Source organism: Salmo salar, chromosome 03 (genome assembly GCF_965601325.2).
Source record: "Salmo salar chromosome 03, fSalSal1, whole genome shotgun sequence".
NCBI lineage: Eukaryota > Metazoa > Chordata > Actinopteri > Salmoniformes > Salmonidae > Salmo > Salmo salar.
This window is the reverse complement of record NC_138293.1, coordinates 24,670,043-24,696,868: the sequence shown is the minus strand read 5'-3', so window position 1 is coordinate 24,696,868 and position 26,826 is coordinate 24,670,043. Positions and strand designations below refer to the sequence as shown.

The following is a 26,826-nucleotide window of genomic DNA, read 5'->3' as shown; positions in this document are numbered from 1 at the left end:
AAACGAGTCTTCTATCGACATGAGGAATGGGCCAAAATTCACCCAACTTATTGCGGGAAACTTATGGAAGGCTACCCAAAACGTTTGACCCAAGTTAAACAATTTAAAGGCAATGCTACCAAATACTAATTGACTGTATGAAAACTGCACATGGGGACAAAGATCGTACTTTTTGGAGAAATGTTCTCTGGTCTGATGAAACAAAAATGTAACTGTTTGGCCATAATGACCATCGTTATGTTTGGAGAAAAAAGGGGAGGCTTGCAAGTCGAAGAACACCATCCCAACCGTGAAGCACGGGGGTGGCAGCATCATGTTGTGGGGGTGCTTTGCAGCAGGACGGGCTGGTGCACTTCACAAAAAAGATGGCATCATGAGGATGGAAAATGATGTGGATATATTGAAGCAACATCTCAAGACATCCGTCAGGAAGTTAAAGCTTGGTCGCAAATGGGTCTTCCAAATGGACAATGACCCCAAGCATACTTGCAAAATGGCTTAAGGACAACAAAATCAAGATATTGGAGTGGCCATCACAAAGCCCTGACCTCAATCCTATAGAAAATGTGTGGGCAGAACTGAAAAAGCGTGTGCAAGCAAGGAGCTCTAAAAACCTGACTCAGTTACACCAGCTCTGTCAGGAGAAATGGGCCAACATTCAACCAACTTATTATGGGAAGCTTGTGGAAGGCTACCTGAAATGTTTGACCCAAGTTAAACAATTTGAAGGCAATGCTACCAAATACTAATTGAGTGTATGTAAACTTTTGACCCAGTGGGAATGTGATGAAAGAAATAAAAGCTGAAATAAATCATTCTTTCTACTATTATCCTGACATTTCACATTCTTAAAATAAAGAGTGATCCTAATTGACCTAAGACAGGGAATTTTTACTAGGATTAAATATCAGGAATTGTGAAAATTGAGTTTAAATGTATTTGGCTAAGTTGTATGTAAACTTCCGAATTCAACTGTACGTGTTGCAAAACAACAGCTTTATGTTAGGCACCATCGTAGAAATGTATTGTATTACAAATGCACCTGAAACCAATATGGTCCATGAGCCAGTTTAAAGGCCTATTTGTCTTACAAAGGGAGTATCAACAAATTTTGCCAAAGAGTCTGTTTTAATTACCGGCCAAAGTATTTAGTAAAAAACAAAACAATTAAATAGATTTATTTACGGCTTGGCAGCTTCGAAAGGCAAGGAAAATTATTTTGGAGTGGGGGCTAGTTTTGAGCAGGGGAGAAACTGCAGAAATCTCCCCAGCAGCTGCCATTCTACTGTGATGTGGATTCAGGTACAACCTGGAGTGTTTGAAATGACTCCATCGGCCCGGGGAAAGCCAACAGTATCTTTGGCAGTCACCTCTTATTTTCTTATTTTTGGCACAGCAACTTTAAGGTTAAGTTAAAAAACATTAAAGGCTTTCATTATGACGCATTTAAGATTTTTATGTAACATAAATTTGACAATTGCGTGCCATTGCCGAGTTAGACAGAACTCCCCAAAGTACTGCAAAAATTGTTAAACGCAGTACCCTATTTCTGTCTCACATGCAAAATACTGAATCACAGCTCAGAGAGGTCAGGGATCAGCTCTTTACTAGGTGTTAATTAATTACATGAAAAGGCAATGGTATCCACTATTGGCACTTCACAGTGTGGGTTTGGTTGAACTCTGTTGATGTTGACTCCTGCAAGTAGGAAGTTGCCTCATTTTTGATGTCATCTTTTACCTTTACCTTTTAATAAGAGTTTCCTTTTTTCCAGCCCTTTGGGGGAGATGGTTGGTGTGACACCATCAACAACCGGGCCTACTGCGAGTATGATGGAGGGGACTGCTGTCCATCCACACTCTCAACCAGAAAGGTAAATTAACCAATTTTTTTCTATACTTAATTTTACATTTACATTTTAGGCATTTAGCAGATGCTCTTATCCAGAGTGACTTACAGTTAGTGCATTTATCTTAAGATAACTAGGTGGGACAACCACATATCACACACAGCCTAGAAAATATCACTTTCCTCAATATCGTAGCTATCAGTAGAATCAGAGCTAAAAGGGGAGGGAGGTCAAGTGCAAGTGCTTGTTAAGTTTCTTTTGGGTGAGGAGGATTATTTAAGATACTGTTTGAAGAGGTAGGGTTTCAGATGTTTTCGGAAGATGGGCAGGGACTCGCACTTCCATGTGAGAGTCAGTCTACTGCGGTGGGAATGTTTTTCTCCCACATACCTGCTATTTTGCTTACTGTATAATCATGGTGCCTATTCATTCCTGGGAGTGCTGCAGCCAGCTAACTGGAGGTCATTAGTCTCTATCATGTCTGTAGCTATGACTCATGGCGGTAGCACAGCTATTCCCGGTTCCCCCTTGAATGAGTAAGCTCAGCAACGGAGTGCCTGTCATAAATACATCAGCAGCTAAATAGTATTTTATGAGGGGAAGGCTTAGTGTCCGTGGTCTTCTGCAACTGTAAAACACCAGTTAAACTATAAGGCTCTGAGAAAGTGAAATAAAACGTAAGCGACAGCATCCTGCCACTGTGGGTCCAGCGGAACTGTGGAGCACTGGTGTTTATGCAGCCTATGGAAATGCTTCTGGTCTTCAAGGCACTTCTCTGATTGGCCACTTTGATTTGTAGAGCCTGGTTTTGGGTCCAAGCTAGCAGCAGAAGACTTGGATAGTAGACTAGGAAGATGATTCAGTCCACTCGCTTCCAGTTGAAGGAGAGACGTGTAATAAGCCTCGATGTGCTCTACATGTTTGTACAGTGCAATCCATTCATTCAATTAATTAGTTATCTAAAACACATTTTATTCAATTTTCAAAGCAGTTTTGTGAAGTCATGATAAACATTGGTTAGCAACTACTCAGAAGTACATACAAAACAGTCCAAGATTTGGCTTTTGTTTGACGCAAGCAGGAAAAACATCCAGCCCCTGTTGTCCAGAGGTCGTTAGAACAAAGCAAAAGCAGCAGAGTATAGTTTTGTCCCAAATGACACCCTATTCCCTACATAGTGCACTATATCATTTGGCTCACCACTGCCTCCATCAATGAACCAACATAGGGCTTAGGAAACAGTTTGTTGCCAAACAAACACACGTTTAATGGGAGAGAGCAGTCTCTGATCTGTGTTTCTCTTCTTAACCTTCTGGAACAGTTGCTAAGTCTTCAATAAAACTATTACCTCCATTAAAAATCAGTGAAATCAATGCTAGGCTAGCCTCAGCATTTAGCTAGCCTCTCATGTTTACATTTCTTGCAACAGACTGCTAGGCAGGGCATCTGGGTTTATTTTGCAACCTGTGGTGATGGCTTGCTTCCTAGACAAGACCTGGCAACCCCTGTTGTTGATTCTTAACATGTGTTCATCCGTTCACCTCTGTGGTGTATTCCCTCCCCCGATACTCAAGGTTTCTCACCGTTGAGTCCATGGTGAACCATTTGACATCACTCCCTTCCTTTATCTCTCTGGAGACATTTGTTTCTCTTTAAAATTGTGAAAAAATAAAACGTGTATAGCTCACACATATAATACTATGCAAACTATTGGATAGGTAGGACAAACAACTGGCTTCTTATGGGCATAGTTTGAAGTTTATTGCATTGTTAAATGTATGCAATTACATTGTGTATGTATTAGTTAAGTTGGGGAAATGACCTCTGGTTGTGATTTTATTGCCTCTTGAGATTTGTTTGTTTCTAATCCCCTGGTTACTTGACTGATTGACAGGTCATTCCGTTTGGGGCCAACTGTGATCAGGATGAATGTACTTGCCGTGATCCAAATGCCGAGGAGAACAAGAGTAAAGCCAAATACTTGGAAGCAGGACTGTTATGAACGATGGATCGTTATGTGTGAACAGGGCCAAGGCTGGCTCACAATGAAACAACACCAGATGAACTTCACCCCTGGACATGATATATTTCCATTTTGTTTTCCTATTAGGGAGCAATGAAGGTAATCTCTTCTTAGACAAAAATAAAAACTGTTTTAATATTGTAGCTTTTAGGATTACAACACAATAACTAATCTGTAAAGATGACTAACTTGTATAGAATAATATATTTGGGCAATCTCTAACTTCGTAGATGTAGTTATGGAAGACTACAGTATTTTAACATCATATCACATAATACATATTTATGCATATCATAGGTACCTAACTTAATACTTTCTGCTAAGAGAGTTGTTGTTAGATGTAGCAGTTCTCAAGAAATATTCCATGCAGATATTGTGTAATCTTGTTCTATGTGATATTATACTGTATTTTACACTTGATGTTGAATAAAATCAGTGTTTATTACAGTTTCCACTGTTTTTGTATCTCCACACCCCTCTGAACTTAAGGGGACACATACCATATGCATCTCAAATTAAATGTTATTTGTCACATGCTACGTAAACAAGTGTAGACTAACAGTGAAACGCTTATCGTAATTTCCGGACTATAAGCCGCAACTTTTTTCCCACGCTTTGAACCTCGCGGCTTAAACAATGACGCGGCTAATATATGGATTTTTCCCGCTTTCAATTTTTTTTTTGTTACAAGCCGTGTTTCGTTAAAGCTTATTTATTTTTGTTACAAGCCGTGTTTCGTTAAAGCCTGTGTAAAGTTAATTGCTTTCAATGTACCGGTAGGCACCTGCGGCTTATAGACGTGCAGCTTATTTATGTTCAAAATAATATATTTCTTTTAATTCAGTGGGTGCGGCTTATATTCAGGTGCGCTCAATAGTTCGGAAATTACGGTACTCACGGGTCCTTTTCCAACAAGATAAATGTAAAGATAAAAAAATAAATTGTAACGAGGAATGCACAGTGAATAACCAAATCAAATCAAATGTATTTATATAGCCCTTCTTACAGCTGTTATCTCAAAGTGCTGTACAGAAACCCAGCCTAAAACCCCAAACAGCAAGCAATGCAGGTGTAGAAGCACAGTGGCTAGGAAAAACTCCCTAGAAAGGCCAAAACCTAGGAAGAAACCTAGAGAGGAACCAGGCTATGAGGGGTGGCCAGTCCTCTTCTGGCTGTGCCGGGTGGAGATTATAACAGAACATGGCCAAGATGTTCAAATGTTCATAAATGACCAGCATGGTCAAATAATAATAATCACAGTTGTCGAGAGTGCAACAAGTCAGCACCTCAAGAGTAAATGTCAGTTGGCTTTTCATAGCCAATCATTCAGAGTATCTCTACCGCTCCTGCTGTCTCTAGAGAGTTGAAAACAGCAGGTCTGGGACAGGTAGCACATGTAATATATTTTGCCAATCTACGCTGCTCTGTAGCATGTCTAGTGAACAGGTCAGGGTTCCATAGCCGCAGGCAGAACAGTTGAAACTGGAGCAGCAGCACGGCCAGGTGGACTGGGGACAGCAAGGAGTCATCATGTCAGGTAGTCCTGAGGCATGGTCCTAGGGCCAGGTCCTCCGAGAGAGAGAGAGAAAGAAAGAAAGAGAGAATTAGAGAGAGCATACTTAAATTCACACAGGACACCGGATAAGAAAGGAGAAATACTCCAGATATAACAGACTAGCCCCCTGACACATAAACTACTGCAGCATAAATACTGGAGGCTGAGACAGGAGGGGTCAGGAGACACTGTGGCCCCATCCGACGATACCCCCGGACAGGGCCAAACAGGAAGGATATAACCCCACCCACTTTGCCAAAGCACAGCCCCCACACCACTAGAGGGATATCTTCAACCACCAACTTACCATCCTGAGACAAGGCCGAGTATAGCCCACAAAGATCTCCGCCATGGCACAACCCAAGGGGGGGGGGGGGGGGGGCGGCCAACCCAGACAGGAAGACGACGTCAGTGACTCAACCCACTCAAGTGTCGCACCCCTCCTAGGGATGGCATGGAAGAACACCAATAAGCTAGTGACTCAGCGACTGTAATAGGGTTAGAGGCCTAGAATCCCAGTGGAGAGAGGGGAACCGGCCAGGCAGAGACAGCAAGGGCAGTTCGTTGCTCCAGAGCCTTTCCGTTCACCTTCACACTCATGGGCCAGACTACACTCAATCACTGAAGAGATGAGTCTTCAGTAAAGACTTAAAGGTTGAGACCGAGTCTGCATCTCTCACATGGGTAGGCAGACCATTCCATAAAAATGGAGCTCTATAGGAGAAAGCCCTGCCTCCAGCTGTTTGCTTAGAAATTCTAGGGACAATTAAGAGGCCTGCGTCTTGTGACCGTAGCGTACGTGTAGGTATGTACAGCAGGACCAAATCGGAAAGATAGGTAGGAGCAAGCCCATGTAATGCTATGTAGGTTAGCAGTAAAACCTTGAAATCAGCCCTTGCCTTAACAGGAAGCCAGTGTAGGGAGGCTAGCACTGGAGTAATATCATCACATTTTTTGGTTCTAGTCAGGATTCTAGCAGCCGTATTTAGCACTAACTGAAGTTTATTTAGTGCTTTATCCGGGTAGCCGGAAAGTAGAGCATTGCAGTAGTCCAACCTAGAAGTAACAAAAGCATGGATAAATTTTTCTGCATCATTTGTGGACAGAAAGTTTCTGATTTTTGCAATGTTACGTAGATGGAAAAAAGCTGCACTTGAAACAAACTTGATATGTTCTTCAAAAGAGAGATCAGGGTCCAGAGTAACGCCGAGGTCCTTCACAGTTTTAATTGAGATGACTGTACAACCATCAAGATTAATTGTCAGATTTAACAGAAGAATAATGAATAAGAATAACAGAATAATGAATAAGAGTAATGAGTAAAAAATGACATGGCTATAAAATTGAGGTAGCTATGTAGAGTTGAAGTCGGAAGTTTACATACACTTAGGTTGGAGTCACGAAAACTCGTTTTTCAACCACTCCACAAACTTGTTAACAAACTATAGTTTTGGCAAGTCGGTTAGGACATCTACTTTGTGCATGACACAAGTAATTTTCCAACAATTGTTTACTGACAGATTAAACTTCCAGTGGGTCAGAAGTTTACATACACTAAGTTGACTGTGCCTTTAAACAGCTTGGAAAATTCCAGAAAATTATGTCATGGCATTAGAAGCTTCTGATAGGCTAATTGACATCATTTGAGTCAACTGGAGGTGTGCCTGTGGATGTATTTCAAGGCCTACTTTCAAACTCAGGGCCTCTTTGCTTGACATCGTGGGAAAATCAAAAGAAAGCAGCCAAGACCTCAGAAAAAAATGGTACACTTCCACAATTCTGGTTCATTCTTGGGAGCAATTTCCAAATGCCTGAAGGTACCATGTTCATCTGTACAAACAATAGTACGCAAGTATAAACACCATTGGACGACACAGTTGCCATACCGCTCATGAAGGAGACTCGTTCTGTCTCCTAGAGATGAACGTACTTTGGTGCAAATCAATCCCAGAACAAAAGCAAAGGCCCTTGTGAAGATGCTAGAGGAAACACTTCTGAGTAAAACGAGTCCTCTATCGACATAACCTGAAAAGCCGCCCAGCAAGCAAGAAGCCACTGCTCCAAATCCGCCGTAAAAAAGCCAGACTATGGTTTTCAAATGGACATGGGGACAAAGATCATACTTTTTGGAAAAATGTCCTCTGGTCTGATGAAACAAAAATAGAACTGTTTGGCCATAATGACCATCGTTATGTTTGGAGGAAAAAGGGGGAGGCTTGCAAGCCGAAGAAAACCATCCCAACCGTGAAGCACGGGGGTGGCAGCATCATGTTGTAGGGGTGCTTCTCTGCAGGAGGGACTGATGCACTTCATAAAATAGATGGCATCATGAGGTAGGAAAATTATGTGGATATATTGAAGCAACATCTCAAGACTTCAGCCAGGAAGTTAAAGCTTGGTCGCAAATGGGTCTTCCAAATGGACAATGATAACAACCATACTTCCAAAGTTGTGGCAAAATGGCTTAAGGACAACAAAGTTAAGGTACTGGAGTGGCCATCACAAAGCCCTGCCCTGACCTCAATCCTATAGAAAATTAGTGGGCAGAACTGAAAAAGTTTGTGCGAGCAAGGAGCCCTACAAACCTGACTCAATTACACCAGCTCTGTCAGGGGGAATGGGCCAAAATTCACCCAACTTATTATGGGAAGCTTGTGGAAGGCTACCTGAAACATTTGACCCAAGTTAAACAATTTAAAGGCAATGCTAACAAATACTAATTGAGTGTATGTAAACTTCTGACCCACTGGGAATGTGATGAAATAAATCATTCTCTCTACTATTATTCTGACAATTTCACATTCTTAAAATAAAGTGGTGATCCTAATTGACATAAGACAGGGAATTTGTACTATGATAAAATGTCAGGAATTGTGAAAAACTGAGTTTAAATGTTTTTGGCTAAGGTGTATCTCAACTTCCGACTTCAACTGTATAGGTAGGGGTAAAGTAACCAGGCATCAGGATAGATAATAGACAGCAGGAGCATGTTTGCTGAGTGTGAAAGTGTGTGTGGCGTCAGTATGCATGTGTGCGCATATGATGTGTGCGTAAGCATGTGTAGTGTGTGTGTGTGTGTGTGTGTTCGGACGTCAGTGTAAGTATGTGTGAGTTTGTGGGTCCAGTGTGTGTATGCATAGAGTCAGTGCAAGAGAGTGCAAAAGAGGGTCAATGTAGGTAGTCCGGGTAGCTATTTGATTAGCTATTTTGCAGGCTTGTTTAGCAGTCTTATGGCTTGGGGGTTGAAGCTGTTCAGGGTCCTCCTGGTTCCAGACTTGGTGCATTGGGACTGCTTGCCATGCAGTAGCAGAAAGAATAGTCTGTGGCTGGAGTCTTTGGCAATTCTTGGGGCCTTCCTTTGACAACGCCGGGTATAGAGGTCCAGGATGGCAGGCAGGTAGCTCGAACCCAGTGAATTACTGGGCCATACTCACCTCTGGATAAGAGCGTCTGCTAAATGACTAAAATGTCAAATCTGTAGCGCCATGCGGTCGGGTGCCTTGCAGTTGCTGTACAAAGCGGTGATTCAGCCAGTCAAGATGCTCTCAGTGGAGCAGCTGTAAAACTTTTTGAGGATCTGAGGGCCCATGACAAATCTTTTCAGCCTCCTGAGGAGGAATAAGCGCTGTCGTGCCCTCTCCACAACTGTGTGGGTGTGTGTGGATGATGTAAATTGTGTACACCAAGGAACTTGAAGCTCTCAATCCTTTCCACTTCAGCCCCATCACTGTGGATGGGGGCACGCTCACCTGTCCGTTTCCTGTGTTCCACGCAGGTCTCTAAACTCATCCCTAAAGGCTGCCTCATCATCGTTGGTCATACCTGTTGGTGTCGTTTCAAAGCATTTCATGGGTATAGATGTGAGTGCTACAGGAAGATAGTCATTTAGGCAGGTTACCTTGGCGTTTTTGGGCATGGGGACTATGGTGGTCTGCTTGAAACAAGTTGGTATTACGGACCAGGTCAGAGATACATTGAAAATGTCAGTGAAGACACTTGCCAGCTAGTCAAATCAGATCAAATCGAATTTTATTGGTCACATACACATATTTAGCAGATGTTATTGCGGGCGTTGCGAAATGCTTGTGTTCCTAGCTCCAACAGTGCAGTAGTACCTAACAATTCACAACAATACACACAAATATAAAAGTAAAAGGAAATATATAAATATTAGATCGAGCAATGTCGGAGTGGCATTGACAAAAATGCAGTATAATAGAAAACAGTATATATATAAGTCTATGTATATAGGGTAGCAGCCTCTAAGTTGCAGAGTTGCGTAACCGGGTGGAAGCCGGCTAGTGATGGCAAAAGTTTTGGAAAACCTGGTGAACTCACAGTTCAAATACTTTTTTTTATAATAACTCAGTTTTATCTCAATTCCAGTCGGGTTTTAGAGCCAAGCATAGCACAATTACTGCTGTAAGGTTGTAGGTGATATTCTAGATGCTCAGGACATGACAAATCACTGTGTTTAACTTTTTATTGACTTATCGAAGGCCTTCAACATTGTTGACAATGCCCTGCTGTTGTATAGACTAAAAAAGGTTGGTTTAAGTGTTGATGCATTGGATTGGTTCCAACACTACCTTTCTGACAGAACACAGTGGGCAGCTCAGGAGCGTATGAAATCTGAGTTTCGAAGGCTTACAGAAGGAGTTCCCCAGGGCTCAATTTTACGTCCAATCCTTTTTACACTGTATATAAATGATAAAGGGAAGACTGTTGACTCTGCAAATCTCCATTTATATGCTGATGACACAATTATTTATTCTAGAGCATCTAATATTGAGAAGGCTTTTCAGGACTTACAGTTGGCCTTTGATGTTATTCGAAGGCAGCTTTTCCAATTGAAACTTGTGCTTAATGAAAGGAAAACAAAGTTTATGGTTATCTCTTCCCTGAAAGTTAACAGATGGAGTCACTTGCAGATTTGAACTATAACAGGCCAGAAAATTGATAGGGTCCCGTCCTATAAGTATTTTGGGATTTGGCTAGATGAAAAGTTGAATTTTAAACAGCACATTGATACCTTGACCAAGAAACTGATGTTGAAATTGGGTTTTTATTTCAGGAACAAATCATGCTTTTCAATGTTAGTCCAAAAATATATTGTTCAAAATATATAGTTTTTTATCAGTGCTGGATTATGGTGATATTGTCAATATGCAGGCCTCAGCAAGTACCTTGAAAACTCTGGACACATTGTGCTTTAAGATTTATTACAAATGCTTGATCACTTACCCATCACTGTGATTTGTATGCTATGGTGCAATGGACCTCTCTCTCCACCAGGAAGCTAAAGCACTGGTACACTTTTGTGTACAAAGCATTGATGGGACAACTCCCTTCGTATCTCTGCTCAGTCACTCAATATAGTCTTTGTTCACAGTCGCTGCTGTCCATGTCTGTTACTAAGGCTAGAACTGAGATGGGAAAAACATATTTTTCCCATAATGCCCCTTCATCCTGGAACATGCTTCAGAAGATTTTAAAGTTAGGGGATTTAGTGTCTTTGCCTGTTTTTAAGACTCTGATTGACAACACTGTTTGTGATAACTGGAGTTGTTTCTAATCTTCAATTGTATCTTTAACTTGTGGCACTTTGTCTTTTGTGTGTAGTCTGTATTTTTTTCAGTCTCTCGGTCTCAGCTTTGATGCACCTGCACTGACCTCGCCTTCTGGATGATAGCAGGGTAAACAGGGAGGATAGGGAGAGATTGAATATGTCCGTAAACACTCCAGCCAAAAATCTAAATACTGTAAAGTTGCTTAGGAGCTAGAAGCAGAGCTACCATATCTGTCGGCGCCACATATGAAAGTTAGCGCATGTTCTAAATACACATCCTGGTATTCCGTCTGGCCCCGTGGCCTTGTGAATATGAACCTGTTTAAAGGTCTTACTCACATAGGCTACCGAGAGCGAGATCACACAGTCGTCTGGAACAGCTGCTGCTCTCATGCATGGTTCAGTGTTGCTTGCCTCGAAGCGAGCATTGAAGGCATTTAGCTCTTTAGTATCTTGCATACATCGTGTGCCCCTAAGGATATACACTGAGTGTACAAACATTAGGAACACCTGCTCTTTCCATGGCATAGACTTACCAGGTGAATCCAGGTGAAAGCTATGATCCCTTATTGATTTCAGTTGTTAAATCAACTTTAATCAGTGTAGATGAAGGGGAGGAGACAGGTTAAATAAGTATTTTAAGCCTTGAGACAATTGAGACATGGATTGGGTATTTGTGCAATTCAGAGGGTGAATGGGCAAGATAAAATATTTAAGTGCCTTTGAACGGGGTATGGTAGTAGGAACTAGAACTGCAAAGCTGCTGGGGTATTCACGTTCATCAGTTTTCCGTGAGTATCAAGAATGGTCCACCAACGAAAGGTCATGATGTGCCATCAAACAGGCAATGCGTCAACACAGGACTAAAATCGAATCCTACTACGCTGGCTCTGATGCTCGTCGGATGTGGCAGGGCTTGCAAACTATCACAGATTACAAAGGGAAACCCAGTGACTCGAGTCTACCAGACAAGCTAAATTCCTTCTATGCTCACTTCGAGGCAAGCAACACTGAACCATGCATGAGAGAACCAGCATTTCCGGATGACTGTGTGATCTCGCCCTCGGTAGCCTATGTGAGTAGGACCTTTAATTAAACAGGTTAACATTCACAAGGCTGCGGGGCCAGACAGATTACTAGGATGCGTACTCAGAGCATGTGCTGCCCAGCTGGCGGGTGTCTTCACTGACATTTTCAACCTCTCCCTGACTCAGTCTATAATACCTACATGTTTCAAGCAAACCACCATACCATGTGCCCAAGAACGCCAAGGTAACCTGTCTAAATGACTATTGCCCCGTAAATGACTATTACCCCCCACATCTGTAGAGTCCCATGCCCTGGCGAATTTAGGCTTTTCTGAGGGCAAAAAGGGGTGCAATGCAATATTAAGAAGGTGGTGTTTTGTGCACTTAGTGTATAAGTGAGAAGCTGAGCCAAGACTTAACATGTCTTTTGGTGTTGTTATTTGGTTTAAACCATCGCGTTTGAGGCTCTACAATCCCTAAGAAACATTCCAATCAGTGTGACATTGACTTGAGTTAACTGACTGAAAATGAACTAGGCCTAGACGTGGTGACTGATCAGGAAACTTTTTTTTTGGAACATCCAACATTCCAACATTTCATAATATATTATTTATTATTCTGTGAAATAGCAAAGATCAAAGGGGAAAAGGGAACATTAGATTAGCCACATAGACATAATAGTATAACATGCTGATTTTTGTTAGTTTTCATCACCTTTAGTTTCCATCAGTTTTATGTTGTGTATGGTAACAATTCTGTTGCACTTCTGATGGATAATAACATTTGTTAAGCATTATAATCTGTCCATTTTTGTAATCCACTTCATTGTATTGATAAAACAAACCTCTCCATTATTTTGGGAAACAATCTCAGAATAAAAATAATGCAAACATACACAAAACATGAATGCTCACACCTCTCATGTGCAAATTGAAACAAAAAAAGCATACCTATCAATGTCAACCAATGGTTTTCTCATAATAAAAGACATATCCTTACAGCTGAGGTCCACTGTTATCAATGTTATAATAGAAATTATTTGTAATCCAATATTTACAGAAGCTAACCACTGTGCTGTTATTTGATGCATTGGTGAACCTATGAAAATATCTACAAGCATTTGTTTTCAAGTCCATGTTATGGGGATAACTATTGCATTATCAAAGTGTGTGAGGAGCATAATTGTTTTTTTAAGAAAACAGTCGGCATTTGGTTTATATTAATTGCAAGTGTGTGCTGCTTTGAAATGCTATTGTTTTAAATGTATGAAAACGTATTATAGTAAAACAAAGGTATCAAAGGTATTAGTGTTTTTACAGGATCAAATCATGAATATTCACATATAAATTTAAATTTGTAAACATACTACGGATAAACAATATAAAACATTGATTTGCTGTTATCTTTCATTTGTAATAGAAATGCTGATTCAAAGATAGCCATTTGTTGATTTCAGAATGATTAGGAATTCATTGATGTAGCAAATACTGTCATTTGGGTTTGGCAACTTTAACTTAAAACATTTAGAGCCACACTGTACATGACCTCCCAACATTCTGAAATGACCACTAATGTATATACTGACTGTCTAAATACAAAAGACCTGTACAACAGCTTAAATATGAATTTATACTTGAATACTACATTCAACATGTTACAGTAAATAACTAAATCTTCATAATCCTAATATATACATTTTTGTGGTTCAGGATTGTTGGTGCAACTTCCAAACGTCCAAAAAGTCATGAAAAGTGCTGTCTAAATAAAATTAAGCATTGAGAAAGGTACATGTACACTTTGTTACTGTACATGTGCATTATTGTTATATCTTGCTCTAATAATATTTTAAATAAACCCTCCTCACCTCTCAAACCCACCCTACCTTGAAATCAGGTTCCTATAACAATAAATAAGGGTTAGAACACACAATAATTAAAAAGCAGACATGATGATAATCCCAAAAGCACAATTACAACTCCTCAAGACCCATTATTTGCTGTGTGACATTTAACGTTCTTTGGGCTCCCCATAATCATTGTACATCACTGGCAGGTTCTGTTCGTCGCAGGCCTTTCGCACATCCTGGCCCAGGTCCACCCAGTTGAGACCAAAGGCCTTGGTGTCTGTGTAGCGGCAGGACAGGTACTTGAGGGACATCCTGCGCAGGCCAATCTTGGGCTCCTGGAGAAGACCCCTGCACCAGCCACTCAGGTCGTCCAGCTGGGAGAGAATCAGACCAGCTTTCCTACAAAAGAACACAACACTCCTCAGCATACACACACTACCTTGAAATCAGGTTCCTATAATATTACCTGCCACAGTGCTATACAGTATAGGTATAAAATGCACAGGTGTCTTAACATGGATAACTATGACGTATTGTTAACACATTAGTAATATACACAATTTACCTCAAAATCTAATTATTTCCAAGGACAAACTGTACATAAACAGGGCCCTAACACAAAAGAAAATGTCTTAAAGCTAGAATCCATAGCGGTGAAACCAATATCTATGGGGGGGGGGGGGGGTGAAACTGCCACATCAGTTTGTGATATTACAACAAAGACGTTACTTCAAACAACGAACACTGTTTTTTTTCTCCCTCTGATATCATTGCACATCATCACACGAACGATAGAACAGCAGTGGATCTACAAAGTTTTTTTTTAACCCCGTTTCGCCTATTGTGGATCTCGATTTCTTGTAGAATTATCTCAAAAGAACAAAAAGGAAAAAGTAAGATTGATGGAAATACCTAATACACAAATTATGGAATTCTGTCTGGATTGAGCTAAAATCTAAGTATTTGGTGTTCTCACCTTAAATGATGCAAATCAAAAGTTGGATAGAGCGGGTCACTCATAAATCGCACGTTGCGTCTTCACCATCATTTTGACACTACATCACAATACGACAGATTCTAAACCCACATCTTCCTTGCAGGAAGAGACTGGGCATGAGGTGGAATAAATAATTGATTAACTTCTACGGTCAATATTTTACTGTTATTCATCCATTTCATAACCTGTACAAGGTCTACCCATGTTCAGATATCAGTGACGACATTGGCTGCATTTACACAGGTGGTCCAACTCTGATATTTTTTTCACTAATTGGTCTGTTGACCAATCAGATCAGCTCTGAAAAATATCTGATTTGGGCTGCCTGTATCAACACAGCCACTGGAAGTGATGAAGCTGTCTCCAGGATAAGTGGCTAACAGAAACAGTAACTGTACAGGATGGAAAGAGTGTTTCACTCCTCAGACATGGCTTCACCTCACTCACTGGCCAAACCAGGACCACCAAACTGAAATGTAAATAGTGAGACGTTTTTGTCGACCCACAAAACGTTTTTGGGTAGACTCATACTCTGTTATTAATGAAAAGCACATTATTCTCTCTTAATACTGTCATCTCTCCCAAAACCTACATTCAAAGCATTCCTAAGAATATCCACAGAATCCAATGTTTTCGGACATACTGTACCTCTTAACTTGCTATTCACTGTGACTCATCTGATTGACTCATTGTTTTGTTGTTAGACCAGGCACAGGGTGGAATGAGGACAGCTTGTTATTGTGCTTTAAGTGTCACAGGGTGAGACTTTCCAAAAAAGGACAATATCACTGTTTCATTGACATACTGTAATGGACTGTCATATTTCCATGTATTTGCATTCAACAGAGGAAAGCTAAGCGGTGATTGTAATACACTGCTCAAAAAAATAAAGGGAACACTTAAACAACACAATGTAACTCCAAGTCAATCACACTTCTGTGAAATCAAACTGTCCACTTAGGAAGCAACACTGATTGACAATAAATTTCACATGCTGTTGTGCAAATGGAATAGACAACAGGTGGAAATTATAGGCAATTAGCAAGACACCCCCAATAAAGGAGTGGTTCTGCAGGTGGGGACCACAGACCACTTCTCAGTTCCTATGCTTCCTGGCTGATGTTTTGGTCACTTTTGAATGCTGGCGGTGCTTTCACTCTAGTGGTAGCATGAGACGGAGTCTACAACCCACACAAGTGGCTCAGGTAGTGCAGCTCATCCAGGATGGCACATCAATGCGAGCTGTGACAAGAAGGTTTGCTGTGTCTGTCAGCGTAGTGTCCAGAGCATGGAGGCGCTACCAGGAGACAGGCCAGTACATCAGGAGACGTGGAGGAGGCCGTAGGAGGGCAACAACCCAGCAGCAGGACCGCTACCTCCACCTTTGTGCAAGGAGGAGCAGGAGAAGCACTGCCAGAGCCCTGCAAAATGACCTCCAGCAGGCCACAAATGTGCATGTGTCTGCTCAAACGGTCAGAAACAGACTCCATGAGGGTGGTATGAGGGCCCGACGTCCACAGGTGGGGGTTGTGCTTACAGCCCATCACCGTGCAGGACGTTTGGCATTTGCCAGAGAACATCAAGATTGGCAAATTCGCCACTGGCGCCCTGTGCTCTTCACAGATGAAAGCAGGTTCACACTGAGCACGTGACAGACGTGACAGAGTCTGGAGACGCCGTGGAGAACGTTCTGCTGCCTGCAACATCCTCCAGCATGACCGGTTTGGCGTTGGGTCAGTCATGGTGTGGGGTGGCATTTCTTTGGGGGGCCGCACAGCCCTCCATGTGCTCGCCAGAGGTAGCCTGACTGCCATTAGGTACCGAGATGAGATCCTCAGACCCCTTGTGAGACCATATGCTGGTGCGGTTGGCCCTGGGTTCCTCCTAATGCAAGACAATGCTAGACCTCATGTGGCTGGAGTGTGTCAGCAGTTCCTGCAAGAGGAAGGCATTGATGCTATGGACTGGCCCGCCCATTCCCCAGACCTGAATCCAATTGAGCACATCTGGGACATCATGTCTCGCTCCATCCACCAATGCCATGTTGCACCACAGACTGTCCAGGAGTTGGCGGATGCTTTAGTCCAGGTCTGGGAGGAGATCCCTCAGGAGACCATCCGCCACCTCATCAGGAGCATGCCCAGGCGTTGTAGGGAGGTCATACAGGCACGTGGAGGCCACACACACTACTGAGCCTCATTTTGACTTGTTTTAAGGACATTACATCAAAGTTGGATCAGCCTATAGTGTGGTTTTCCACTTTAATTTTGAGTGTGACTCCAAATCCAGACCTCCATGGGTTGATAAATTGGATTTCCATTGATTATTTTTGTGTGATTTTGTTGTCAGCACATTCAACTATGTAAAGAAAAAAGTATTTAATAAGATTATTTCTTTCATTCAGATCTAGGATGTGTTGTTTAAGTGTTCCCTTTATTTTTTTGAGCAGTATATTATATATCCTCATATTAAGATATTGTATTTCAAATTGGGGGCAGGTTCATCAGTTCTCCCTTGAATATTGGCTACCACTGTGTCTGTAGCAGAGGAGGGTGGCGGGAGGAGCTATAGGAGGACAGGCTCATTGTAATGGCTGGAATAGAATCAATGGAATGGTACCAAACACATAAAACACATGGAAACAACACTGATTCCATTCCAGCCATTTTGCCCATCCTCCTATAGCTCTTCCCACCAGCCCCCTCTGGTCTGAAGCCTATGTTATGTTTACATAGAGATACTAAGCAACATCCAATTTGCATATGCTAGGCAAATAGGGCAGAACAACAGCTTAAATTCCCACAATTTATCATCTGCAGAGAACTCTTGAGAAAATAATATAACAGTACTTTGAACGATGTAAAAATTCACAGACATATTGAGTCTTTACTAAATAATCAGTGTGTCTGTAGTAGGGATGCTGTCATTTATATCATCCTTCTAAATCTATTGTAATGACCTCGATAGATCATCAACGAGAGAATGTCCACAACAGTTCCCTAGTTCTCGAAATGAACGGTTGATTAACCCAGAACTCACACAGGCAACTGGCTGGCCATAGCCTCCGCCAAATAAATCTGATACAACAATAACAGGTATTCAACTCCCGGTCATGAAGAGAGGGATAACAATGCAAGCATGGCAATATAACAGACATGTAGTGCCCAGCCCCCCGCTGTTCTACAAACCACAAGGATGTCTGGCACTGACACATTCCCTTGATTGGCAGACAGTAGGGGGACTGGCATGCTGGACCCTGTGAAACCACACAACTGTCCAAGCGCGTCGCTACAATATATTTTTTTCGAATACCTTGCCACATTTCAGTGGTTTAAGGAATTTAGATATTTATTTGCTTAAAAAAAAAACCTTCAGGTTTGTTATGCTTTAATTTGTCAAGAAATAACTATTTGGGCTTCAAATAGCAACGGTTGTCACCATAAATCCCAGCATGTCACAGCGTCCACAGAAGGTGGCGCCTCTCCCCGTTCGGGCGGCGCTCGGCGGTCATCGTCACCGGCCTACTAGCTGCCACCGATTTCCTTCTCTGTTTCGTTTGGTTATGTCTGTGTAGGTTAGCACCTGTTTTGGGTTAAGTCATTAGTGGGGTTATTTAATCTGTCTGTTTTTTGTTTGGGGTTGTGTGGGATGGTTAGTGTGTCATCCTTAGTAGGTTGGGTAGTTTCTTTTTTACTCCGCTATGCTGTACTTAGGCATGAGGGTCTGCCGGGCTGCGCCCCAACTCAGTTAGGATTTTTCTTTTCCTTTTGAGTTTGTACCCTGCCTTGGGTAGTGGCATATTTGGACTCATTCATTAAACGTGTGTTTTCATGTAGTTTTGTCTCCTGCGCCTGACTTCACCCCTCCTACAATCCAGAGACGGTTCTGACACAGCATGTATAGAAGTGGAAAATGGCCTCACATTTCCGAGGTACCATTTGGAGATATCTCACTCTGTCAGGGCCCCTCTTTCGAATCTTCTTGACTCAGACAGCCACAGAGACCAGGGACTGGACCAAAAGAGCATCCATGATGCTAGCAAACCACCACTATGATGACTCTGTCTCTGTGTTACACAGATATACTATATGATGCGATACGATAACTTTATTGTCCATTTAAATACATTTTATGAATGCATGCATTTTCATGTGTTGCGTGAACGTAAACTGTTGGACTTTTATGGTACAGTACTAGTACATACATTGCTGTCTATACCCAACAAACAGTTATGGGGTATATGTGTTGGTAAGACAGGAAAATGTCTGAGGAAAATCTCTATAACTCCTAAACAGCCTTGATGAAATAAGGCCCTGTTTAACAAAAAAATGAAAAATCACAACAACATGAGCTCCACTTATCATTTGATCAAGCGAAATCCAACCATAACAATACTTAGCATCGCAGGCAATTGCCTGATTATGATGTGTCATAAAAATAACTGTCAGTTCTCGGGCTGTAAAGGCAAGGAGACTGAGGGGGAATGTAATACTCATGATAAGATTTTCTCCTACCAAGCCAACATCTAACATTTCTAAGTCAACATCCAGCCTCATGCCTTTAGTGATGGGTAGTAACGTAGCGATGACAAGATTGGGACATGGAGAGAAGTGTCGGGCTCAGGAGACAGACTTTGTCAGTTTATGTTTGGCTTGAACATCACACAATTTTGCAGGAAAAAGAAACAAGAACATTCTCTGACAGTGGCCAACCTAACTCGTCAGTGAGATATGATACGTACAAAAGTTGGGAGTGGAATATTTCCACTGCTTTATAAAGATAGATTCATTACTTCACCAGTTTATTTTAACATATTGTTTACTCTGCTGAAACAAGTTTACATTTAGTCAGGGGCTGAGTGGGTGACTATTATCTGTATTTTGACTAGCTAATGAAAATTTTAATGGTCCACATTGTTTGTGACAGGGTAACCCCAGTGAATTGGAGGATTTCATAACAAGGAAAGTCATTTCTGGAGACAAGCCCTGTTACAGGCAATGTTGTCTGCTTTGTATTGGTGTGTGTGGAAACCAAAATCTCATTGTTTTGATTGAAATGGTACATTGATCCTTTCAGAACTGCTGGAGAGGCAGGGGGTATGGAACAAGTAAACAAGTGATGGGGGGTCTCCAATTATAGGAACCTCCTGGTCTTCTCCAGGAGCCCAACGCACCCAACACATAAGTTCCATTGCAAACCGTGTCTAATCATGTTATTCTTATTCTAATTCTAAAGAATACATTACAAATACATCTCTTCAGTAACGCCTATAGCACAATGACATTTCCTGAGACAGCAGGCTTACACAATCACAACACACCATAACAACATGGAAAATCCTGCCCAACATGCTAACAAGCTAACAATAGTCTTAAAGTATGGAGCAACTTAAAAGGTAGATATCTATCTACACGCTCTCCTCCTCTCACCTTTTCTCTTCGCTTGTGGACTTCAGGCCAAACCTTCATATCATGACCGCTAACCGCTACACAAAGCCTACATCGTTGTCATGTCATAGTCAACATAGCTACTAGAACTAACGCGTTAGTAAACCCTCTACAATCATGCAGTACAGTGTACAGTCAGCAGCAAGCAGTTTAGCAGTTACACCGGCGGGCCCCGGTGGCAACAAATTAATAAAACCAAAAACTTACCTTGACTTGGAAGAGTTCCAGTGTTGGATAGCCATAGCCAGTTAGCTAACATAGCATCCCTCTCTGTTTGAGCCAGGTTTTTGATTAGGCCGAACTAGCTAGCTGTATTTCACGCTAGCTAAGTAAGTGAAAAAATATATACTATGAAATATAGCTCTCTCTCTCTTGCTTCTCCTTAATTTTCGATAAAATTAATTTGTTCAAAACTGTTCAACTATTGTCTTTCTCTCTTTTTGAGTCAACTACTCGCCACATTTTATGCACTGAAGTGCTAGCTAGCTGTAGCTTATGCTTTCAGTACTAGAATCCTTCCCTGATCCTTTGATTTGGTGGACAACCTGTCAGTTTATGCTGCAATAACTCTGATAGGTTGGAGGACTTCCTCCAGAGGTTGTCATAATTACTGTGTAAGTCGATGGAAGGGAGCGAGAACCATGAGCTTCCTAGGTTTTGTATTGAAGTCAATGTACCCAGGGGAGTACGGAAGCTAGCTGTCCTCCAGCTACACCATGGTGGTACCCTACAGAGTTCTGTTGAGGCTACTGCAAAACAGTGTTTTTTAATAAATTATTTGGTGACGTGAATATATTTAGTTCAGTTTTATCTAAAAAGGATAACTTTTTTAATGTTTTACTATTTACATTTTTCAGAAATTCACTGAGGAGGATGGTCTTCCCCTTCCTCCTCTGAAGAGCCTCCACTGGTTGAAATCTTCCTAGAAGTGACACATGGTTGACGGAGAGACATGTCAAAATGATTGAATGAAAGTTTGGCACTTTAGCAAGCCTTTATTCATATAAAAAATCATATGTATTGAATTCTCCATGTGGTCTATATTAAAGAGCACTGCGCTTAATATAACAGGCTTTTAAAATTCAATATTGGTGCATGCAAAAGGCACTCTTTTCGTGGAATGACCCAGCCAGTGCAGTCACCCTCCTTAGCACTATAATGGTGTTTAGTGAGGTAATGTCCAATTGATTACTAGGTTAATCTAAACCCATGTTTATAGTCCCCCGACCCTCACCTCAAATGCACTTACTTTGGTGCTTTCTTGACATGAATCATCCCTCTGAAAATTGGGGGGCTGTTAATGTAAGTGTATTTTAATGGAACACTTCAGAAGCAAACCAATTACATCAACGCTTCCAATATGGGCTCGATTAAAAACAACCTTTAATTTGAAACTAAGGCCCTGATTCTGAGTTTGCAGTCGAAGACTTCTTAATCAGTTTCACCTGCTTCACCGTGCATCTACCAGCAACCATACCTACACGTTTTATTTCGGACACATGGCTCTGTTTATAAAGCATTTAGCTACAATTTCACATTATAATACTTATCTGCACTGAGTAACCAGTAAGGGGATAGCGGAGGCCTTCCTGCTTGCTATAAATTGACAGACGAATGTCAGGGGTACAATTGTCTCCAATCATTTTGAATTAATTTCCACTTCACCCAATTCACACAAACTATGTCTACAATCTAAGCCTGTATTTGGAATCTATTATAGACCAGTCTGTGTTAAAAACACATCCAAAATTACTTAAAATGTCAAGAGTCTCAACAACCACCCATGTAGGGACGGATTGTGATGCTACTACACAGTCTGGCGGGAGGTAGTTGTGCTTTACTAACCAATATGCCATGATATTCTTGGACAGAGACAGAGACAGCGACAGAGAGACAGAGAGAGAGAGAGAGAGAGAGAGAGAGAGAGAGAGAGAGAGATCAGATCTGGGCCCCAGTCATCCTCGCATCTCCAGGTGGGCCCCAGTTTATACCTGGGCCCCAGTTCATCCTCGCATCTCCAGGTGAACTCTCCGAAGCTCTCGTAACGCTGGTTGTAGTGGTAGAGCACACGGTGCAGGGTGGGAGAGCCCAGTTCCATCAGCGTATTGTAGGCCGTCTGCTGCTCCTTGCCACTTGTGTAACCATTGAACAAGTTGTAGATCTTGTCTGAAATCTCTGCAACAACACAGATCTGATCTCAGTACATAAAATCAAATGTTATTGGTCACATACACATATTTAGCAGATGTTTTTGCGGGTGTAGTGAAATTCTTGACATGTGTCTCTACAAGTTTTCAGATTGGTAACTACTGTTAGAAAATGTGTCTAAAAACCAAGATACAGATACGGAAACTGTCCATCCATGCATGAGAAATCCCACCTTGTGCTTTGACGTCATCCACAGCAGGACAGGGGGTCTTGATGGTGACCTCACTAGGACTGGAGCGACGGCCTGTGTTGTCCACTGCCCAGAGCCTAAACCTGAAAACCAACATATATGACTAGTGTTAGTTCATTGCAATGGGAGTGCATGCTACAGCAATAATGTGTGCAACTGCTAACTACTGCTTCAGGCTTTGAAAATAAAAATAAAAATGACCCTGAATTAAGTGGTGGAAATTAGATGCATTCAATGTTATTGTGACAAAATCATTACATGTTCTGATTGACTGTTGTAATGTGATAAACCTGCTAATAAAATCTGACAATAGGCAAAATTTACAAAACAAGTGCGTGGATGTTAACATTTACTTGAAACATATCGCCATCTAGTGGAAGGAAACATTAACAACTACCACCTGCAGTGGTGAAATAGTGTATTGTGTCTACCCCAAATAAATGTACTGTATGTATCCATGGTTATGAATACAATACAATACAGCCTGACCAATAAGGCACTGAGGTCACTGTCCAGTGTCAAGACAATAAGAGAAATAAAATAATGTGTAAAATTAGGTTTCCTTTTTGGAACCTACAGAGCTGGTATTTTTACATTCTCAAAGCTGAACTGAAAGATTTTGCGAATACACTTGAACAGATATTCTAAAGAAGTAATCACGCATTTCACTAACTGTACAGAACAGGTATAGAGAGATTTAATGATAAAAGGAAATATTTTGAAAATAACAGAATTTGCCTGTTGTAACAACTGTGCTGAATAGCCTGCCAACAAGGAGACTGACCAGAAGTAAAATTATGTAAAGATAAAGCGCATATGTTTTTGGTTGGGATATTCCTATACATCAGAACCATTTGAAGAGACAATGTGCTCAAGCTGAGGGTTTCTCCCAATCCCTCCTTTGTGTAATCTTTTCAGTGTGTCTACCCCATTTACAGAGCGTGTGTGAGGTAAGTGGCTGCATGTGTGGAGTTAGGGAGCTGGGTGTGAGTGCCAGAGGAGGGAGGGGGAGGTGGAGGGGGAGGTGGAGGGGTGCCGGAGGAACTTAGAACTCTCAGAGCATGGCCCAATTCATTACACTGACTGACCCTAAACACACAGTCAAGCGTTCCATGCGGTCATTATACACTGGCCACCAGGCAGCACAACATTGACCTCACATGGGACTTCCTCAGCGGTGAGTTTACATCACCACAATATCATCTTGCATTACTACAACCACCGGAGCAATGCAGACTGTAATGTCCAGTAGCACAGAAACAGAATAACCATAAGATGCTTTCATTACACCTGGCAATGACCTCACTTAACTCCACACTTTTCCCGGAAAGTGAATTGATTCTTCCTAATATCGAATTCAACAATATCATTTTTTTCCATTTTTAGGGGGAAAATACACAATACCTCCCAAATAGTTTGTTTTCGGGTTTATTATTTAGCCATTTATAAACATTAGAAGTCATTATAATATAAATCCAGGGTAAATGTTGAATTTTGTGATTAAAAAAAAGAAGAAAAATATGTATATTGAAATAACATCTCAAATAGTCCACATTTTTGTCACGAACAAGGCCTTTCTCTGTCATGTTTGTCTGCACACCTAATCTGTTGATCTTGTGATTCTTGTTTCTGCTATTAGCATTAAGTGCTCCGTTTACGCACTTTCAAGCTGTTCCAAAGCATGAGCTACTTCCCCAGCTGTCTGAACCATATTTAAAACACCCCAATTTGAACCTTAAAGAAGTACATACACATGACTGGGGAGTGATTCCAGGCTCTACTTTGCACAAACTGGACGTTGTTCCCTTCATGTAGACTGTGTTTCCATGGGATAACATCGACACGTATGTACACATCCACAGAACATCCAGGGCAGGGCTTCCCTCAGTGCAATACACAATAGTGTTGTAATATGGTGTAAAAGTTATAGGAGATATGCTTTCCCAGGATCTGCATTTACCCTAAGAAGAATAGCTAGCTTGTTTGATATTATCCATTAACCAATCTTCATATTGTGCAATTCCTCAAATTAATAATTTTCCCTTTTCCCTTTTTTGTTTTTCGCATTTGTGTTAGCTTATGGGTACCTTCATGTGTGTGTAAAATATACATTTTCTCAGATTTTTTATTCATATATTTAGGTGGGTATTAAAATGTTTTTTTTTTTTTGGCAACATATCTATATATCCATTGTTAAGCTGGAAGGAAATGTTAATTTACTGTATTGACTGTGATATGTGGTTGTCTTACCTAGCTATCTTAAGATGAATGCAATAACTGAATATCGCTCTGGATAAGAACATCTGCTAAATGACTAAACTGTCAAATGTAAAGGTTTTACATACAGATCTCAAATTACTGCATTGATTCATAAAAAAATATATATGTTTATATTGATGTCACAAATGTATCATTTGTACAGTTTGTTGATTTTATGTAGTTATTTGTTACATTTGACTGTGTAAAACCTAGCAGTACTACTTATTTCTCTGAGAGGTAGGCGGCTATATAGTGTTTTGCAAAAAAACATGATTATTTCTCTCTTGAATTAAACCATCAAGTGATAGATTTCCAACAAATACATGAATGTCATTGAAAAACCCCTGACATGATTAGATAGTGAAAAAAACACACCAATCTCTTTCATACGTTATCTAAAGGGGCAATCTGTAGTTGCTTCATACAGTTTTGGACTTATAAATGAATGATATACAGTGCCTTCGGAAAGTATTCAGACCCCTTGACTTTTTCCACATTTTGTTAGGTTACAGCCTTATTCTAAAATTGATTAAATCGTTTTTTTTCACCGTAGGGATGGTGCCAGGTTTCGTCCAGACGTGACGCTTGGCATTCAGTCCAAAGAGTTGAATCTTGGTTTCATTAGAGCAGAGAATCTTGTTTCTCATGGTCTGAGAGTCCTTTAGGTGCCTTTTGGCGAGCTCCAAGTGGGCAGTCATGTGCCTTTAACTGTGGAGTGGCATCCATCCGGCCACTCTACCATAAAGGTCTGATTGGTGGAGTGCTGTAGAGATGGTTGTCCTTCTGGAAGGTTCTCCCATCTACACAGAGGAACTCTAGAGCTCTGTCAGAGTGACCATCGAGTTCTTGGTCACCTCCCTGACCAAGGCCCTTCTCTCCCGATTGCTCAGTTTGGCCGGGCGGCCAACTCTAGGAAGAGTCTTGGTGGTTCCAAACTTCTACCATTTAAGAATGATGGAGGATCTTGTGGACCTTCAATGTTGATGAAATGTTTTGGAACCCTTCCCCAGATCTGTGCCTCGACACAATCCTGTCTCGGAGCTCCACGGACAATTCCTTCGACCTCATGGCTTGTTTTTCTCTCTGACATGCACTGTCAACTGTGGGACCTTATATAAACAGGTGTGTGCTTTTCCAAATCATGTCCAATCAATTGAAATTATCACAGGTGGACTCCAATCAATTTGTAGAAACATCTCAAGGATGATCAACGGAAACAGGATGCACCTGAGCTCAATTTCGAGTCTCATAGCAAAGGGTTTGAATACTTATATTAATGTGATATTTCTTTTTTTTAATTATATGTGAAAAAAATTCATAAAAACCTGTTTTCGCTTTGTCATTATGGAGTATTGTGTGTCGATTGATTGAACAAAATATTTGATCAATTTTAGAATAAGGCTCTTACGTAACAAAATGCGGAAAGAGTCAAGGGGTCTGAATACAACTTATAAATTCCTCATGAGCTTAGTTCAACTGTCACACCTCATGAATAAAAATATTTCAATTTAAGATTATTTACCAGAGTGCTGTCCTATTTCTGTTCTTTGGATTATATACGGAGGATCCAGCACCCAATTTAAGTTTATATACTGTAAGGTGGAGTCAAGCACCTTGTTTATCTTTTCATATACCCCATGAGATCCCACAATATAAGCTTATTTTTCTCCAATGTTTGTAAATATTGTAAATGTAAAGAAATACTGTATGGCCTCAAAACATGTTTAAAACATTACATGTAATATCATGGATGGCCAGTCCTTTCATTGATATCTCTGTCTATTAATCTGAGAGTGGCTACATTTTTACAGGCTTATTATCAAAACAGAGGCGGTGTGATTACTTTGTTGTTGTT

General features: G+C 41.1%; 2 protein-coding genes across 11 annotated transcripts in view; one reads left to right on the top strand and one right to left on the bottom strand.

Annotated features, from left to right (window-relative positions):
• LOC106599412 (pappalysin-2) overlaps positions 1-4,319 on the top strand; it is a 64,511-nt gene extending 60,192 nt beyond the window's left edge. For both annotated transcript variants that reach the window (XM_014190627.3, XM_014190625.3), the window contains 2 exons: positions 1,775-1,873; positions 3,744-4,319. In XM_014190627.3, the coding sequence (XP_014046102.1) occupies positions 1,775-1,873; positions 3,744-3,851 (207 nt within the window). In that variant the 3' untranslated portion in view covers positions 3,852-4,319. The remainder of the gene's footprint in view (positions 1-1,774; positions 1,874-3,743) is intronic.
• Positions 4,320-9,439: 5,120 nt separating this feature from the next.
• Positions 9,440-26,826, bottom strand: part of LOC106599413 (astrotactin-1) — a 282,536-nt gene continuing 265,149 nt past the window's right edge. For all 9 annotated transcript variants that reach the window (XM_045714659.2, XM_014190633.3, XM_014190634.3 and 6 more), the window contains 3 exons: positions 22,695-22,795; positions 22,306-22,489; positions 9,440-14,269 (listed from right to left, as the gene is read on the bottom strand). In XM_045714659.2, the coding sequence (XP_045570615.1) occupies positions 14,032-14,269; positions 22,306-22,489; positions 22,695-22,795 (523 nt within the window). In that variant the 3' untranslated portion in view covers positions 9,440-14,031. The remainder of the gene's footprint in view (positions 14,270-22,305; positions 22,490-22,694; positions 22,796-26,826) is intronic.